This window comes from Fundulus heteroclitus, unplaced genomic scaffold (assembly GCF_011125445.2).
Source record: "Fundulus heteroclitus isolate FHET01 unplaced genomic scaffold, MU-UCD_Fhet_4.1 scaffold_90, whole genome shotgun sequence".
In the NCBI taxonomy this organism is placed as follows: domain Eukaryota; kingdom Metazoa; phylum Chordata; class Actinopteri; order Cyprinodontiformes; family Fundulidae; genus Fundulus; species Fundulus heteroclitus.
The window spans coordinates 465140-483824 of record NW_023397362.1 but is presented as its reverse complement, the minus strand read 5'-3'; the positions used below and the strand labels follow the sequence as shown (position 1 = coordinate 483824).

At 37.2% G+C, this 18685-nt stretch overlaps 1 protein-coding gene across 1 annotated transcript; it reads right to left on the bottom strand.

The window, feature by feature from the left end:
• Positions 1-903: 903 nt before the first annotated feature.
• rbpjl (recombination signal binding protein for immunoglobulin kappa J region-like) lies at positions 904-18426 on the bottom strand. Its single transcript, XM_036134738.1, has 11 exons — positions 18422-18426; positions 16436-16570; positions 15743-15813; positions 15495-15610; positions 13166-13343; positions 11962-12099; positions 9303-9415; positions 5155-5295; positions 4858-5013; positions 4524-4627; positions 904-2447 (listed from the first exon to the last, which is right to left on the bottom strand). The coding sequence occupies exons 1-11, from the start codon at positions 18424-18426 to the stop codon at positions 2147-2149; spliced, it is 1458 nt and encodes a 485-aa protein (XP_035990631.1). The 3' UTR covers positions 904-2146.
• Between the last annotated feature and the right edge of the window lie 259 nt (positions 18427-18685).

Below are 18685 nucleotides of genomic sequence, written 5' to 3'. Positions count from 1 at the left end.
AAAAACATCCTCTGGCACTGGAGTCGCCCAGTCTACCTTTTCAAGCTTGTTTTTCTACTGTTTTTTACTTTCTACCCTGGGCTATTTTATTACCTTCACAAAGACACAGACCACACTGTACATAACGAAATAAATGCCTTTATGATGGCTCCAGAAGCCAGTTAATAGATAAAAGTGTGCTCTCTATTAACAATGTGTATTGCATGGCACAAAGGCTTGTTGTAAGATAAAGTACTAGGTCTTTACTAAGAAAAACCCCAAAAACTACATTACTATATGTATATATATATATATATATATATATATATATATATATATATATATATATATATATATATATATATATATATATATATATATATATATATATATATATATATATATATATATATATATATATATATAGCCACACCATTTGCTATGAAGCCCTTAACAAGTTCTGGTGCAAACAATTACTTTTAAAAGTCATAATTAGTGAAATGAAGTCCACCTGTTTGCATGCAGTCTAAATGACACATGATTTTTCAGCACAGACACCTATTCTGAAATGAACCAGAGGCTGCGACACCACAAGAGAGGCATCACGCCATGAAGACCAAGGAATCTCTAAAACAGTCAGGGACAAACTTATTGAGACGCACAAATCAGAGTGAGGTTATATAAAAAAACATCCTAATCTTTGGTGTCCCATCACAGCACCATCAACTCGATCATTTTCAAATGACCTTGACTACTAAACTGACCAGCCCAACATTCAAGAAGTTTGTTTGACTTGATTGTATGCTGTGATTACATTTTTTTATATTTATTTTGAGCTGTGTTTATGGACATAACTGGAGAAAATATGGTTCTTACCAGGACCTTGAAACTTTAGAAGCAGAAAAGCACACGAGGCACCAGAAATATACATTTTTATGTTATAGAGACAAAGCCAAATTGCAAACACAATAAGTCCAAATCATGACGACCTAGAACTTGTCTGTCCAAGAGATTTTGTTCTTGTTTGTTGAAATGCAACTTTGCAAGTCTAGTCTCATTACAGTTCTTTAGTCTTGTTTATCCTGTCATGCGTTTTTATACTTAACATAGATAAAATTGAAATAACACTCATGAGAAGGTTCCCAAATGTGAAAAGTGTCATACTGTACTCAAGAAAACTTTTTCGTAGTACATTATGGTGTTTTAAGTGTACACTTCCATGATTTATTTCACTGAAAGCTTTTTAAAATAAAGGAGGGGATTTTTTCAATTTACATTGAATATTTACAGTATTTGAAATTTAACTGTTAAATGTTCACTTCAGTGAAAGCTAGTCAGTGAAAGCTCAAAAAGTACAAGATTTAATATGCTTCACCTTACTATTAGAGGTGCTCAGCCCTGCATATAACCATGAACATTTAAAAAATAGGGATTGTATGATTGGTTCCAAATATCGATTTAAGGGTCTCAATCACAGCATTTTTAAATTACCTGTATTGGAGTTCACAACTAAAGTTCACTCCATAAATCGGTTGTTGGTCTGTTGTTTAAGATTTAATAGTGGCTGCACTGCCGTCCAGCTATAAAATTGCATTTTGGATCATTAAACTTTAAGATGCCCAAAATGTCAAGTTTACAAAGCAGTAGTAGTGTTTTGTCCAAACATGGTTAACTAGTACCACATTTAAATGTATTACGAGCCAAATACGATTTAGGTTTTAGATAAGAGGATGTCAGGACATCACAGCAGCTTCTTTATATTAGCTAGTCATGGGTGAGTGCTGCAGATTAAGTCCTACTGGAATTGTGGTTATGACATAATATTTGTTCGCAGGAAAAATGGAAACTGCGGTATTCAAAACATCCTTGAGCAGTGAGAAGACATCATAGTACTAATACTGATGAAGTAATACTAATTAAATTTAGTCTTTTACTTTACATTTTAAAGATTTTTAAAGCAAATATATTTATTTAATTAATCGAAAGCCTCATTGGGGCATGATTGTTTAAAAGGAGTAAAAGGAGTCCACAAAGTACTCAAACATGCAATAGCTGACTGCATGTAACTGGACCAGAATGCAAACGTTATTTTTTTGCTTCATGATATTAAACTGAACTGAACTAAAGTAAACATTCACCTGAGGACTAAATTACCGTAAAAAAGTGGTTAACTCTGCATGAATAGGTGAAAATTAGTTCTGGTGAACTCCTGATGAATTTTCTCTAAGAGAATGTCCTCCTCGTCCTCCTGGCCTCCGTCTGCCCCTCCTTCTCTGCCTGCTGTTGCTCCTCGGGCAGATGGAGGCAGGTGGAGCTCCGGGGAGTAGGTGAAACTGTAGGATGTACGATAAATGAGGCCATCAGATCTGACGAGGGACAAAGGGAGGGTGATGATGCGACGCAGACAGCGCCAGCTGTCACTATAAACTGAAACATCAGGAATGACGCAGAGCATAGATTTTGGAGACCTAAAGGGAGAAACGTGAAAGAAACAGAGAGGTGAGACTTGTGAGAATAAAAGGAAAAGATGCAAAACACAGAATCAACATAGACAAAGCTGAAAACCTGACATTTGTAATTTAACTTGGTGCGTGCCCCTTGTATATTTCTACACTGAAGAGTGGATAGGATCCATAAAGAGTTCTAACCTAGGTGGTTCTTCATACTTATGTTCAAAGTTGTGTTACAGTTCAAGTTTCAACGGCTTTACATAGAAAACGGCAAATAAAAAAAAAATAATCAGGATGTTGTATTGTCATTTGGACAATGTACTATATGTGAAGAGTTTAGTAAAAATAAGAAGCAGCTAAAGGCTTTTCATAATTTGCAGTAAGTTATTTACTTGTAACCTGAGAGTTATTTCTATGATTTCCTCGAGCAAAAAGCAGAAATATGTAAATAAGAGAAGTCTGTAAAACATTTAAAATAAAGAAAAATTTTTTATTTAAAGTGAAATTACACAAAAGTTTTTTTATTTTTATACAAACAGCACGATGTGAAGGCCTAACTTATTCAAACAAGACTTTCCTAGATACGTCCAAGCTGCAGGGAGGATTATTTGCAGAAACCTGTGGTGAGCTGTCCTCTGCCAGAAACCCTAAAGTACACCTCCCCAGCTCCTCAGGTGTGGGATCTGAGGCAAGTTCTTACGTCAGAGAAGCTGCCCTCATACTATTTCAGATTCAGTAAGAGGATGGATGGCTGTCCAGTTTTTGCAGCGCTATCCTGTAAATTAGAAGCTCCCACGCAAGAGTGAAACAGAAGAGTGTCCTTGTACTGTAAGTCAGGCTAAGCTGCTCCAAGCGATGCTTCTTGCAATAAATATTTTTTTTATATTTCTGAAGGACTAAAAAAAAGACTAGTTTTTATAGAAATGGGGCCAAATGAACAGCAATTTATCATAACTGCTGAGCATACATTTAGTCTGAACTGTTGGGGAAACCTCTTCTGTAATATTCAACATCGAGTCCTAAAGAAATGAGGAACAGACCACGACAAACCACTATAAAAGGAAATAAAGAAAATAAAGAAAGAAAATAAATGTTATTTAAAGCTAATGATCCAAATGTATATCAATGATTGTTTAATAAATTACTTTGACTTTTGTCATAATGGTAATCCTGCTAATATACAACTCCAGATTGTGATGCAAATGCAAAATAGCCTTTTTGCATTTTCAAAGATGAAACAAATAAGAATAGTGACCTTTAATCATGTGTTTTTTTTTTAGTTTTTTTTTTTTTAGCTTTTTTTCAACATGCATTTTATTTACTTCAATTTAATTAGGATGATAGCTCTTATAGAAAATGATACTGTAGGAATTGAATTGGTACTCTTTTCACTGTGTTTTAATATAACCCTTTATTTATTTTTTTACTGTTGAGCCCTAATTTCGAGCCCAAGTCAAATTTTTGCATAGCGATTGTAAAATACATATATACACATTCATATGGATGAAGTGTTCCATGTAAAATTAAGATGCTTCATCCATAAAAAAATATCAAGCATACTTGAACACAATAATTATCTATTTTATTTATCCTCAATGAGCAGTTAAATAGATGCTTTCAAATTGAGAATGTTTAAAGTATGATTAGGGTCAGTTATGCTTGAATGCATCACTGTTGGTGTGGAGCTGTAGCTTAATGTGTTTTGCGAAAAGGATAGATGAGTAATGAGCTATTTTCACCTCCTCATCCTCACACATGATGCCCTATTGGTAATTAGTCTTGATACCAAATGGCACGTTATCACTTTTATGCGCAGTTCCCAATAGAAAGTGTTCATTCTATTCATTTTTTTTTTTTTTAAAGGATCACGATCCAGCAAACATTTGTCTGATATGGGTGCACCGAGCAACATATTGTCTGATGTGTTATATATCTGCGGCTTCTTTTCACTACGACCTTTTGCAAATTCATTCAATTCAGACGCAACATATTTCTTTTTCCATTAGCAATTATTCGTCAGTTTACAAGAATTCTTCACAGCTTCAAGACTTATCTTATCCTTAATTTGGATTGCCTCTTGTTATTTGAACTCACTTGAACATTGTCTCAGCCTCGCTGTTGCCAAACAACATCTTGAGGTGAGGGCTGAAGTTTTCTCCATGGATCTCCAGCATGGCGACATGCCCTCCACCATTCACCTTCAGAAACATACAGTGTTTATATAAAAAAAAATACAGTTTCATCTACATGGAAAAAATAATATTTGACATTATTACTTTTATTAGGCAAAATAAAACAAGACACAGAGAAACTCATTCAAATGATGTTGACACCTAAAGTAAAAACATGTAACCAGATCAGGTGGAACTGATTTGGGAAATTGTATGAAAAAGAAATCTATTAAGCAGTCATTCCTTGACAGACTCACCCCCAACCCAGTGATAACAGGGAATGGACTGACTGGAGTCTGAATGCTGGCCAAACCTCGATTAAAGGTGAATTCAACCACTTCCACACCTATGATGGTCCAGCAGGATCCATCATTTAGTACCACTTTACTGGAGTCCCTGATGCTGGACGGAGCCTCATAGCAAGGACAAAAGTGGAAGAGATGTTAGAAGGAGACAAAGAAAGAGAATAAAGGTGTGGTTAACAAGCAAGAAGATACGTTGACATAAGGAGATGGAGAAAATGTAACAAACACAGTAGAGGAAACAGTTATCACCTGGTACTGTATGATGGTGTCATTTGATAGACACAGATAAGCATTGGGATTGTCTCTGAACTGAAAGGCACACTTGTGGAGCTGAGAAACCGGTTCGTCCACGTCTAAGATGGCGTGCTGCTTGTTCACCTTTCGAATAACCTGAAGACATCGGAAATCTCAGGAATGTTTTCAGACCCACAAAGATGATTTCTGCTGAAAAATCAAGAATCTCATTCCTGTCAAAGCCAGTTTAGTAAATTTAAGGATCTACTACAATTGAATTTTTAGCTGTTCAGCAAGGTTGACACATAAACAGTGGTGTTTTAGAGCAAAGTTCAACCAATTACATGCAGCAAAAACCCTTCACCATCTCTCAGGTAGGCAGAGGGGCATCCTATAAGTCAAGGTTGGCAGGATAGGGCCTGCCTACCCTTAACCTTTTAAAAAATAAGTGATTTTCAACCTGAACGCATGTTATTTTACTCTGGACATAATACAATAATATCAGTTTGAATCATGGAAACCCTAGACTTAAGCATGTCTTACTGGAAAAACCTTAATGTTGGTTTCTTCTAAACAGCCATGCAGTTGACTCTGTGTGAATTGGACATAGTAATTAGTGTTTTTGCTACTGTCACAGTGTGGACAGGCACAACTGAGTGGTCTTTGTGCATCCTGTGTTATGCTAGTTTTTTGAGTACGCACTAACTTTAAAAGGATGATCAAAGTATACGTACAAAGATTAAGCTGCCTTTAGACACTGACTCACACTCTTAGGTTGCCCACATAATACTACAGCTTAGTTAAAAGGTGGACCCATTGGCAAGATATTATTTTCTCAATGTTTTGGGGGGAAAAAATCCAGGAGGACAAGCATATGGACATTATTTACAATATTTTAAGAAAATCTCTCTATATATAATTCCATCTCACAAAAGGCAGAGATTGTTTAACGTGGTTTAATAACTTATCGGATAAAATTTAATAATCTTGATCTGATAAAGAATTATTACACTGTCTCTCATATGCTAATGTCTACTTGAGCAGTTTTAGCTTCTCTGGGAGTATTTGTTTGCATATGCATGCAAATTGCAATTTTTTTCACTTAAACATTATTACTTACTTTAACGTTTCAGTTTTTGCTAATGACTTTTTGCACACTTTGAAACTTTGTGTTTGTGTTTTGTCTGTGACTTTCACACAACCGGTCAGTATTTTTTATGATTCTGTAAAGTGACTACTATCTGTCTTTTCTGAGTGGAACATTTCAATTTGATCATGCTAATGACTGTTAGCACGTTTGTTTTAGCTTCTCATGAAGTGTTGTTTGGTACATACAGCTTGAACATTTCATTTTTATCTGAATATGCCTTATTTTCTATTAACTGCACAGTATTTTTTTTACCCTGAGTGTTTCTTTTCTCTTCTTGGAGGGAACAGTGGTGCTAGAGCCAGGGAGTTTGTAACCAGTGGATTGTTGGTTCAAAACCCAACTCTGACTGTCCCAGTCATTGTGTCCTTGGACAAGACACTTCACCGGCTTTGCTTGATGGGGGCTTCTATTTTTTCAGTCGTTCTGTTGTGAATCAGCAGAAATATTTTTTTTCTATAGAAAAACCTCCTCAAATCACCATTTGTTATATCTATATGAAAGAAAAGCCTTAGTTCTGTAATTTTTAACCAATGTTATTAAGAGCCACTGTGGAAGAAACAAAGCGCTGCTTGCGGCTCCAGAGCCACAGGTTGCAGACCCCTGACCTAGAATTAAAACCCCTCAGACCCCACAGCTCACAGGATATTAAACATGTTGTTTTAATACTTAAGTTTGCTGATCCGGTTGAACTTTATGGTCCACACAGCCACCTTCCCCATCCTTTACCTTCTGGGTGTAAACCACAAATAGAATCAGAGCCAAGAATCTTGTCACGCTAACAACTTAGCAGGCGAAATTTCTCTGACTTTAAACAAACTGTGCAGTAATTGGCCTTGACTACAATAACATATAGAGGTATAGCGTTAGAGTACAACTTAAGCAACTTCCACAAGACCCACAGCTGAGTGTGGTGTGTCAGCAGCTCAAGAGGGATGAGGAAAAGGTCTGCTCAGCAAAAAATGAGAGACTGCTCAGACATTTGTTTAAGCATCCCCTAAATTGAATGATGAGAGAAAATGGAGAAATATTTATTGGACCATTTTGTCACATAACCATTAAAGGGTCAGAGCTGATAGTATGTCAAGATGAAGGAACAACAGCCCACTTTAATACTATATGCAATTATAAAACGAGGATGACAAAGAGAAAGAGATTCTGCTCTTCAAAAGTTCAACACTGCTGATAAATCCTAGTATACTAAGTGTTATTATGTAAGAAGAGGTTGTTTATATTTTGCTGGAAATTTGGATGAGCAATTAAGATAAGGGTGGTACAAATATCAAATGAGCATATTTGTATTTAACAAAAGTTACGCCTGGAAAAACACTTCTTTCTGCTTAGTTTTTTTTATGTAACTAGGAGCAACAATGTATAATATAATTTGGCTGCTGGTTGAAAACTATTTTGTTGTTTTTTTTTGACAAAATATTCATGGTGCCACTTGTGTAGTCAAAGCACAGAGGACTGAAAATGCATCATATAAATAGGTTTTTAAATGTAATGGTACTTGGTGATTTGTACTAATCTCTGCAGGTCAGAGGTACAATGATTACATGTTAGACTATCACTATCTTAACCTTGCCTGCAAGAGGGGTTCTCGCAGTATTTGTGTCTTCACTAATACACGAGAATCCATCTTGTCCCCACTCCAGCAGCAACCGTTTGTGTCCGAACCAAAAACGGTTTGGGCCAATCATGTCACAGTATTGTGGTTTAAGGCAGGGCATACAGGTGCGACTAAAGCAGGAGCTGCTGAGCCCACAGCCGAACCAAGATAAACATGGCAGTGCAGGAGGACGCACTCATAGCTGCTGCTATCACATCTGTTTATGTCAGAATCCACAATTTCATCTTTGAAAGAACATCAAGCGGTGCCTTGACTTAGCTTGGCAAGCCAGACTGAATTACACGAAGCGTAAATCAGTCTGTTAAGGCTCCATTCCCTCCAATCACAGCACAGGAGGCGGGACTTTATGATGCGTCACTCTCAGTGGCAGAATTACCCATAATGCAGCAGCGTGTTTCGGCTACCATAACTGTCAAAATACATTTGGAGATTTTTGTTGCTTGGTACCTTAGAAGATTAGGAAAGTGCATGTGAGTACAGCATGTATCCTCTGATGTTTTAGACAAAAGTGGCAAAAAATTGTTCACTGGAGAGTTTGCTTGATGGCATGACATGTTTCGCCACTACAAATAAAAAATAGTCACTAGAAGCTTTTTGTATCACATCTGTAGTTATTCAATGGGTTCTAACCTGTTGATGCTGACCCTGTTAGTCCCGCCTTTGAAACCGGACTCTACCAGCTCCTAACCAGACTGATACGTCGTGTATATCATTCTGGCTGGCCAGGTTAGCCTTGACTAGCTTGTCTGGTTTTGTGTGACGGCGCTGCTTACATTTTAATTTGATACCGTGATAGGCTAAAACCAAGCGTTGGTAGGCGGGCACTAGTTACACTAGTTACGCATTATCAATCTGGCTGGCCAGGTTGTCACTATCTTGGCATGCTATGCAAAAGTCAGTGACAAAACAGTAATCTCAAACTTTACCTTATTCATGTGTATTGCAGACACCTAAGATCTGAAGTTTTTACTTACTTTAGCCGTTTTATTCAGTTTTTTTTTTTTTTTTTTTTTTTTTTTTTTTAATTTCCATTTTTCTGGTCTAGCCAAAATTAGCTCTTATTCCTGAAGGGGTCATCTTGAACTCATCCTAATATGAATGTTTTAAAAATAACTTCAGCAGTTGTTATGTTTAAACTATTTGTGTGAGTACAATCTGTTGGAATTTGTCAGTTGTTCTTGAACGAATGATGCTACTTTCCTATTTTTTTAATTATGGAAGATTTTAATGTAGCTTATTGACACTGCAGTATTTAAAGTGACACTTGCATTTTAGGAGACAAGTAGAGCCAAAGCATGACAGCAAAACCGAGGTTAATGCCCTAAATGTCCGTGTGTGTGTGTGTGTGTGTGTGTGTGTGTGTGTGTGTGTGTGTGTGTGTATTACCATGGGTGGCAGGGCAACTCCTGACTCAGTGCAAACTAACTGGACCACAGAACCATAACAGATGAAGCCTTCACTCAGCACAAGCCCGCCATGGTCAGAACGCTGGTCATCCACTACAAACACACACAAGAACTATGTGTGACTATTCATAGAAATTTTTCCACCCCTGTGAATACATTTTTTCTTATTATACTGTTTTAATATTTTGATGCACTAGTGTATTTTTTTTGTACCCAGCAGATGAAGACAAACAAACAAACAAAAAAAAAAGGTATGATTTGGAAACGTATGAGGAGCGCTGATTGATGATCACTTGAGGCTGAGGCTTTGGTGGTGGGAGGTCCGTGCACATGAAGCACTGAGCTACATAAATAACCTCGCTGACCTTTAGGTGGGCTCCTCCAGACTCCTCCAGAGAGGGAAAAAGCTGGTGAAAACCTGCTTATGCCTACAGTGTCTGCATTAATGCAGGGTGGCCGACTTATGAGGGGAGCTGTCAGATGACTGAAACGTAGGAGTTTGATGCTACTTTATTGCATAGATAAGTTTTTTTTTCAACAGAAATGCAAATGTTGATGTAAAACCTCATGAGTCAACATCCTGGAAAGGATGACAAGAAATTTGTGAATGTTTAATGTCAAACCAGATCTTTACTTTTAGTTTTGGAGTTTGTTTCTATGCAACTGCTGGATGCACACATGCCCCTCCACACATATTGGCAGCCCTTATAAAAATCACACATAAAGCCTAGAAATTAATTCATCTTTTGACGAATCAGCATAACGTCACACTAAAATTTGGTTAAAATTCAGAAAAATCTAACAATCCCATGTTAAAATCGCAAAAAAGTTAAATAAAGTAATGTAGCTGAAAATTTATTTATACTTCACTTTATTTCAATGACGTCTGTGAACCTTTTTGCAAACAAGACTTTAGGCGTTACTTTATTAGGTCCCCGAAGGGCAAAGTTAAAGTGCAGCAATTAGAGAGTGACCTTAAATCAAGACTAGAGAATCTCCAGTTTGTTTAAAAAGCCAGTGACTGTAGGGGACAAAAGAGTTTTTCAGACTCTTGGTTGGACACCTTGGTAAGGGGTATCCACTACCTGAAGGGAGGGGCCTAAACTCTTTGTACTTTGTAAATCTTTTAGGCTTCAGTCACTGATCTGGACTTGACTAGGCCCATAATGTTATTCAGTTGTGCTCCAATGATTTTTTCGCATTCTTTAATGATGCTCTGCACGTGGTTACAGTTTTTCAGATTCAGTAAACCAAACCACCAAAGAAAGGAAAAGGTGAGAACAGATTCAATAAAACAATTATAAAACATTTTCATGAAAACATATTCAACATTAAAACTCCTCAACGTTCGGAGAAAGTACATCCTCTGGTGGGCTTTTCTGCTCAGTGCATAAGCCTGGGACTCAAATGTCAGTTTATGTCCATCACTCCACTGCCTGTCCTTTTACAGAGACAGGAGAGAGAAGTGGAGGAACCTTTTTGAAATCTATACACATTTCTTTTGTTTTGGACACATTAAAGCTAGGGTCAGCGCTTTTTATGAAGTTTCTCCAAGTCCCTTTTTGAATAACTGTGCATGCGCAAGACCATCTTACCTTGCTCTTCCACTCTTAAGGGGGATCTCGTGAAAAAAAATCTTACAAATCCACTCTGGTCTTTTTTCTTTCTACTGTGTCCTTCCTGTTCTTCTCATAAACATGATCGCAATTCGCTTCTTGTGACTCTCAGCCATGTTCAAAGAATACAGTGACAGCAGCAGAGCTACAATGAATGGCTATAACCGCAAACCTAGCTGCTAAGCTAACCTGATACATCAACACTAGAAGTGTGCATGCACAGCCAGCAAGCAGAAACTCAGAAGGAACGACCACAGACACTGGCGTTATGAGAGTGTCTGTGGTCACTTTTTGTGAATACATTATGTATTCACAAAAAGGAGGTTAGAAATCATGAACTACTTTCAGGATGGAAGGACGATTTCACCCAGTATAACAAAAAGTGTTTCTGAACAGGATTATCAGCTATAGCTTTAATGTGCAAAAAGGAAGACTGGCACCACCCGAGAAAATCCTGCAGGACAGGACCGTGGCCAGTAGGGGCACAGCATTCAACAAGGACAAAATGACAGAATCTTCAGCGAATGTATTAATGTGATGATTCTTGCGCTGACTTTGGCTCATGTTTGTGTACAGAGTGAACAACAGAGGTGATACGATGCAAACCCTGAGGCGCACCAGTAAAGGACGCCTCAGCATCAGACAGAGAGCCATTTACTTTGACTCGCTGCGTTGTACAAAGCCAGGATAGTTTATCTATATAGCACATTTCAGTAACAACACAATTCAAGGTGAAATACATGAACAGAACACAAGACAAGGAAGCAGACATTGCAGTGGCATAATATAAGCACACACACATATATACATACATATATATATATATATATATATATATATATATATATATATATATATATATATATATATATATATATATGTATATACATATATATATATATATATATGTGTGTGTGTGTGTGTGTGTGTGTATAAATAAATAATATAAAGCACATGGCTGTGTGAATACGAAGCTTTTATACCACTTTCCACGTAACACACAGGGGTAACACACACATTTACCCATAGTGATGGTGAAGGCTGTCCACTGTCTGGCGCTGGCTATGAAAGCTCCACTGTCCACTGAGAGGTACCGAGTGCTGACCGTCTGTGAGCGTAAGCGGTTGAACAAAGCCACTTTGGAGCAGGAGGATATACACACTGGAAATATATAGTGGCACACTGTAAGACTCACTGCAGTTATTCATACCTCTGTCTCTCTGTAAAGCGCAAGAGGGTACATTTTGATATTTGATTAATTCCCACATGTGAGATCTACAGAGGCTCCTCACAGTACTGTTTAATAATTTAAATTAATATCACACTTGAAAGAGTCTGTATGATATTAATTTTATCATTTCATTGTCCATTAAAAATAGTAATCATGTGTTCATCTGTGTAATCACAATTTTAGTAAAATTTAAAGTTTAAAGCAAAGGTTTTAATTCAGTCAATATATTCCTGATGCCCTAAGTCCCAGCAAATATGGTCCCACCAACAACTCTACATACAATATAATAACAATGGAATACCGAGTAACCAGAAAATATATTGCTGAGCCACGTCAAACTAGTCAGTTGCACTTAAAACGAATGTCCGTACCTAGCCCTTTATTCCTAGTTGGAGGGGGGAAAAAAAACATTTTAGATATGACCCTCCTCCTAAACACCTAATTCAAATGAAATAATTACCTCTCAAACGTAGCACCAGAATCAGAAAAATCATGCTAACTTTTAATTAGCATTTTTACTGCAGCAAAACAACTAACACATGCTGAAGAAGTCTGACGGAGATAGATAGAGAAACAAAAGTCAGTGAATGACTGGCACAGGTATTAAGATTGAATCAAAGTCATTTACTAAATCTTTTTGATTCTTGGTTGGTTAATCAAAACAAAATGTTAACATACACTGGCCTGAAATGCCAAACTAAACATGTAATCTGTCTCCTAACAAATGCTAACTGTCACGATCTTAAACTCCTGACATCTATTTTCTCTGTAGAAATCTTTTGTTCTCTTTAATTTTAAAGTACACAATGGTAGAAGTTGAAAATGGATAACTTGAAAACCAATTAAAAGACGCTCTTCATTTCTTTCTTGTTTTGAACTTTGTTATTTATTGCACAACTACTTGTGCATTGTTTTATAAAAGAATGTACATTGCTTTGTCGTACAAGTAAATAAATAAAAACAGATGACTTTCCTGAATTGCAAACAGTGACTCACAGTCAGCATTCTTCATGGACTGCCTCTTCTGGGAGGGTTTGGAGATCACTTTGATCATCCTGCTTTGGAAAGAACCCACTTCCTGTTGGTTGCCTAAAAAAAGTCGCAGCAGCAGGCAGAAATGCTTCCTCTTGTCCTGATCAGAGATGAAGAGAGACTTTGCACAAGCAAACAGCTGCTGTACGAACAAAGACAGAATGAAAAACATGAGAAAATGAAATATAGCCTTTTGGCAGAATTCTGGTTGAATATTGGACATCCTTTAGACAATGCTTTTAATTATCTCTAAACTCGAGGTATAACTTTCAAAAAACAGAAATTCAATTTTAAAGTTTCTCAGGGAAATCTATAATTGTCCGCCTGCCTGCCTGCCCCTTTATCCCTCCATCTATTGGGACACCCAGACTTCCCCTTTCACCAGCGGCATTCTCCATCTCATTCTGGAGGATCCCAAGGAGTCCCCAGAATTGAAATATAGTCCCTCTAGCAAATTCTAGACCTACCCCAAGAAACCTTTAAATGGAGATGTCCGAGCTCCTCACACTCCTTTAGATGTAGAGGAGCAGCAACCTTCATCCAGTTGTCCCAATATGACAGCGTTCCTCACCTTATCTTTAAGCCAGAATCCAGCCCCGCATTTGAGGAAGCTCAATTTAGATGCTTGAACCTGAATCTCTTGGTTTTCCGCCATGATCCAAATCTCATGGCCATTAAACCAGCAAATTGAGAGCCTCACGTTTTGACTGTTTCTTCACCATGACAGACTGAAGCAGTGAACCTCATTACTGCAGATAATGCTACAATCTATCTATCCATCACCCTCATCACCAGTGGTTTAGAAACCTGATTCAGATGATATCAGTACCTCCTCAGTATGCTTAGTTTAAATCAACATAGTTAAAGTCAGGTGCGTGGTAGCTAAGAAACTCCTAAAACAAGGAGAAAAGTAGACCCTGAGGACCAGGGCTGAGAACCACTGATCTACACCTTACCAGCAGTTGTAATCAACATAGCAATATACTTGAACTTATCCTCTTGAGGCAGAGATTTACACCCAGCCTGGAGAGAGCATTCCACTTTTTATCTGCTTCAGATCTGTGACCTCAGAGTTAAGGGTCTCTAAACAATTTCACACTCTACTGCAAATTGCTCCTGTAAACACTGGAGGTCATGACCCTAAGATGGTAGCAAAACCACTTCACCTGAAAAAAGCAAACATTAGGCAAACTACGCCTTGGACTCCTCTCCATGAAGACCATAACAAGGAATAACTACAATCGGCAGCTGTGGCAGGGTTCAACCCACACTGGGAAAAAAACTGAACTTACTGCTTGAGCTTTATACAAATATAGTCTTTAAAAGCATGCCCGGTACCCCATATTCCAGCAGCACCCCTATAAAATACATTGGTGAACTTTGTTGTATATGTTTAATAGAGTTATCAAACATATTCAAATTCCCATGACCCTTCTCAGTAACTCTGCCAGCGCAACTTTTCCAGTCAGGGCGACAGCCACAGGTCCCTTCCTGAAAACATGGGGACTGGACCTGAGCTTATGCCAAGGTGACCCCGGTACTAAGTATACTAATGAACTGCTCGATGCTTGACAACAGTGCTTGTTATGGACATACACAGAAATCCAAAATTAAAACATCAATTACATTTAGATTAGGGAAGCCATTTTTCCCAGTTACACACCTCCAGGTACAATCATTACCCATATGGGCTCTTTCTCAACCACAAGAGGATACCTAGATGTTAATCCTTCCAGGACAGTTTTTTTATTTTATTTTTATAAGACCCATCAATATACACTCTAAATCCAGGATATTAACTTTTAGCATATTATGTGAATGCCTGCATCCAGTTTTAGCAGCTGCATTCTGAAAACAAACTTGCTGTTTTGATTGTTTACATTCTAAATCCTTAAATGTAAATGTAATAAACACCTCTGGCATTTTGAGCAAAGAAAATGCCAATATATTGACATAGGAGGCACTTCTACTGCCTATTTGGTCATTCTTTCTAATGAAGATTAAGTACAACACAGGACTATACTTTACTTTTATGGACATTCTACACCTAATGAATGACTGACACTTTTGGTAAACAGGGGATTAAGAAGCAGTCAGAGCAGTGTACAAAGGAAAGCAATTGGAAATATAAGTTGTGAAAAAATAGAAACAGACTCATAATATAGCTAAACCCCACAGGACCCTTGCTAAACAACTGTTGTGAGATTATAAGATTTTGATGGTTGAAATCAGAGGAAACTGGTGTTATTGAATTAGGACAATTGTGCTAAACATAGTGTCATAGTTATCTCACCCTTGAGTTTGGTTGTTCATCAAAGAGCAGTTTGAATGTGTCTGCCTGTGAGTGACTGGAGCTGTCCAGACACATGTAGCCGCATATCTGATAAACTGAATCTCCATAACCTCCCGCTGCAGAACAGGGGGTTAAGGGAAAGTGAGGAAGTGAAAATTAGATGGTAGGAAGTCAGACAGAAGAAGGAATGATTTAGATTTAGGGGTGTGTTTTTCATATCTTAATTGAAATATTTTTTTATACTTCACCTTTCAAATGATCCTGCATGACTTTCCATCCATGACCACTGATGTAAACACAAGGAGGAGGGCAGAAAAACCTGATGGATATGGGAAAGTGTACATTTACACAAATATACAAGAACAACTAAATATATAAGCACAGGTTGTAATTTTCTTTTTAATTCTCCATTGCATATTTTTAAAACATGAATAGGCTATTTGTAATAACTGTACAGTATTTTAATTATGTTGTACATTTTTCCTTAATTTACGGTCTCTTATTTATTATTTGCTTTTATGTATCAGCTTCTGTGAATCTGCAAACCTCCTTTTGCACGACATGTTTCTGCTGGTACACCTGAATTGCCCCACAGATGAACAATACAGGATATTCCTATTTTTATTTAAAATGTGGAATTAAATACATTTTTTATTTTTTCCCGTTGCGTTTGCTACTTCCTAAATAGAAAAAAAAGATAAACAGATTAAAAGAGTTTTCCATAAATTAGCTCTTAAAAACTGGTTAATTTACAACAAGTCACTCAAAGAGCCTTAAATGTGTCAACAGTAAACAGTAGGTGAAGGTACAATGACTAAATAAAGGGAGGCTATTTCAAGTTTATGAGCCACATTTTGAAATTTTATTCATATTATTTTTTGTATTGCAGAATTATTATTCAGATGTTGAATAAGATTTTTGTCAAAGGCATGTCATTAGACCTTTTCTCGCTGCCATAAGATTTCTGGGCGACCTTGGCGTGCAGAATGGTGATGCTCTGGTCTGCATGAGCTTCCCGTTTGGACTCCCTCCCTGCTCCCAGAAACTGACAGCCTGGAAAGCCCGCGTCAGGTCTCCTAATTGGATGAGAAAGCTGTCAGTAAGATACAGCCACTGGATGTATTTAAATTCTATGTAGCTGTTTCTTTCCCTTTTTTTATATTTAAGTTTATATTAAACTGCTAATGTAACCTGCAACACCAGATAATGCAAATATGCACCAGAGGTCAAGCAGCATGTCTTAATTTGTTTGTTTGAACATGTTTAAAATGAACTCCAGTGTACGGTTAGGATTGAATTTTAATAACATTAAGTTGACAAACTGAATCTTACTACACCTATGCCCCTTCAAATTCACTTACCACAGTTAAGTTTGAACTAAATGATGCACCATTCTTCATTCAGTAAAGAATGAGACAAACATCTTACATCAACATCCAACATCCCTCCTGGGTACAGGTCTAATGTATCTTATCTTTCTCTAAAACACTCAGCCTGAGCTGTCCCTCTGATGTGTTAGTTTCCATCCTGTCCATTTTGGTCACACTAATATTCTTAACTGCAGCTCTGTGACCATCAGGTTTTCCTCCTTTGTTTTTGTCACTGACACTGTCTCTAATCTTAGATAATAGCAGGTGCAAAATATCCAATCTCAAGCACATACTTCAAGTTCTCCTAGCTATCTCCCACTTGTTCCCTACTCTCACAACATATCGCAATATCATCTGCAAACATCATTATTCATGAGAACTCCATCAACTTCTCCATCTTTATGGCAAACTAGAAAGGACTTAGAGCTGATCCCTGATGTGCTCCACCCCGACCTCTAACCCATCTGCCACACCTACCACACCCCTCAATGTCCTTGTACATATTTGGCACCGGTGACAATAAAAACCTTCTTGATCAAGAACCAAGAAGGTTTTTATTGTCACCGCTTGGTACCGTTGTGAATTTTTTTCAGGACATCCTCTGGCTTAGGACACACACAACAAACAATAATAGCACAACATAATAATAACATAGTGAACAATATGTACAGGTTTTTTATGTTGTGGCTCCTCAAAGTCTACATCTGTAGTTACTACAGCTCTTTACATCATCCAAGCGTGTTACAATTTTTTTTTTTAACTAATGTAAAATTTTCCACTTGTGCATGAATTTTCTGTTTACTTTTAGAATTTGGAGATGATCAACTAAACATTAGGTAGCAAACTGAACAACACTGCATCTACGGCCTTCTGTTGCTCTGTTATCGATGGCTGCTGTCACATTAACTGTGTTTTCTCTCTACTGTAACAAAGTAATGAGGAGGCAAAAGCTGAGTGAAATCCCTGGGGCCTGCCCTCTGGAATGTTTCTCATGATGGAAACTGTCAACACAAAGAGAGGAGGAAGGCAGGATCATAAAGAAGGTTCAACAAGACAAATTTGAATCATGTGAGTGATGAAAACCCAAGAAGATTAGTACATAACTGAATATCTGTAGATGTATTTTCACTCCTTCAGGACAAAGCCAGGGCAACCTTAACAACTAACAAAAAAGAAAAGAAATTTAAAAAAATAATTAACATTAAATATTTTTATTCCTGAATAAAATAGCAAATATTTGTTTAAACACAAAGTCAAGGATTTGTGTTCTAATATTGTTTTTTAACTGCCTTTATATGTGACCAGAATATGTAACAGAATATCAAACATGGCATTCTGAGATTCTAAACACAGAAAATCAAATGATCAAAGGAACAGGGCAAGACCGGGCAAATAACTGCACTAAATAAGAAAACATTTACATGTTCAATATGTTGTAACCTGGCACTAAGAGAGAAACAGACCTCTTCAAAGCACTAGGGATCAAACAAACCCTATTTGTTTAGAGTTGCCTTTGAATGTTAATCTTGAAGTTTGTAGTCCAACTTATACTCTTACCTCATGGCATAATACATAAAAAGTGAATATGTGTAGTTTAAATCCTACTACACGCATCCCAAATTATTACAATTAAAGCAATGCATATTGAGTGCTGCAGAGTGTTGTTTTGTTGATTTCTAAACTTCTACAGGTGAGCTTCATCAGTGTAAAGTGAGGACAAAGTCATGGTTTATGAATACCTAAATAAGGCACAACAGCTCCTGTTTCTTCTCCCCTATTCCTGCACATGGATATATGTAGATCCTAGAAGTTTGCTTCACA

Coding starts and splice junctions, on each gene's coding strand:
- rbpjl (XM_036134738.1), bottom strand. Junction 5,296..9,302: donor GAGTTGCCCTGCCACCCATG/GTAATACACACA, acceptor CGATGTCTTCAG/GTTATTCGAAAGGTGAACAA. Junction 2,448..4,523: donor GAGGCTGAGACAATGTTCAA/GTGAGTTCAAAT, acceptor TTCTCCCTTTAG/GTCTCCAAAATCTATGCTCT.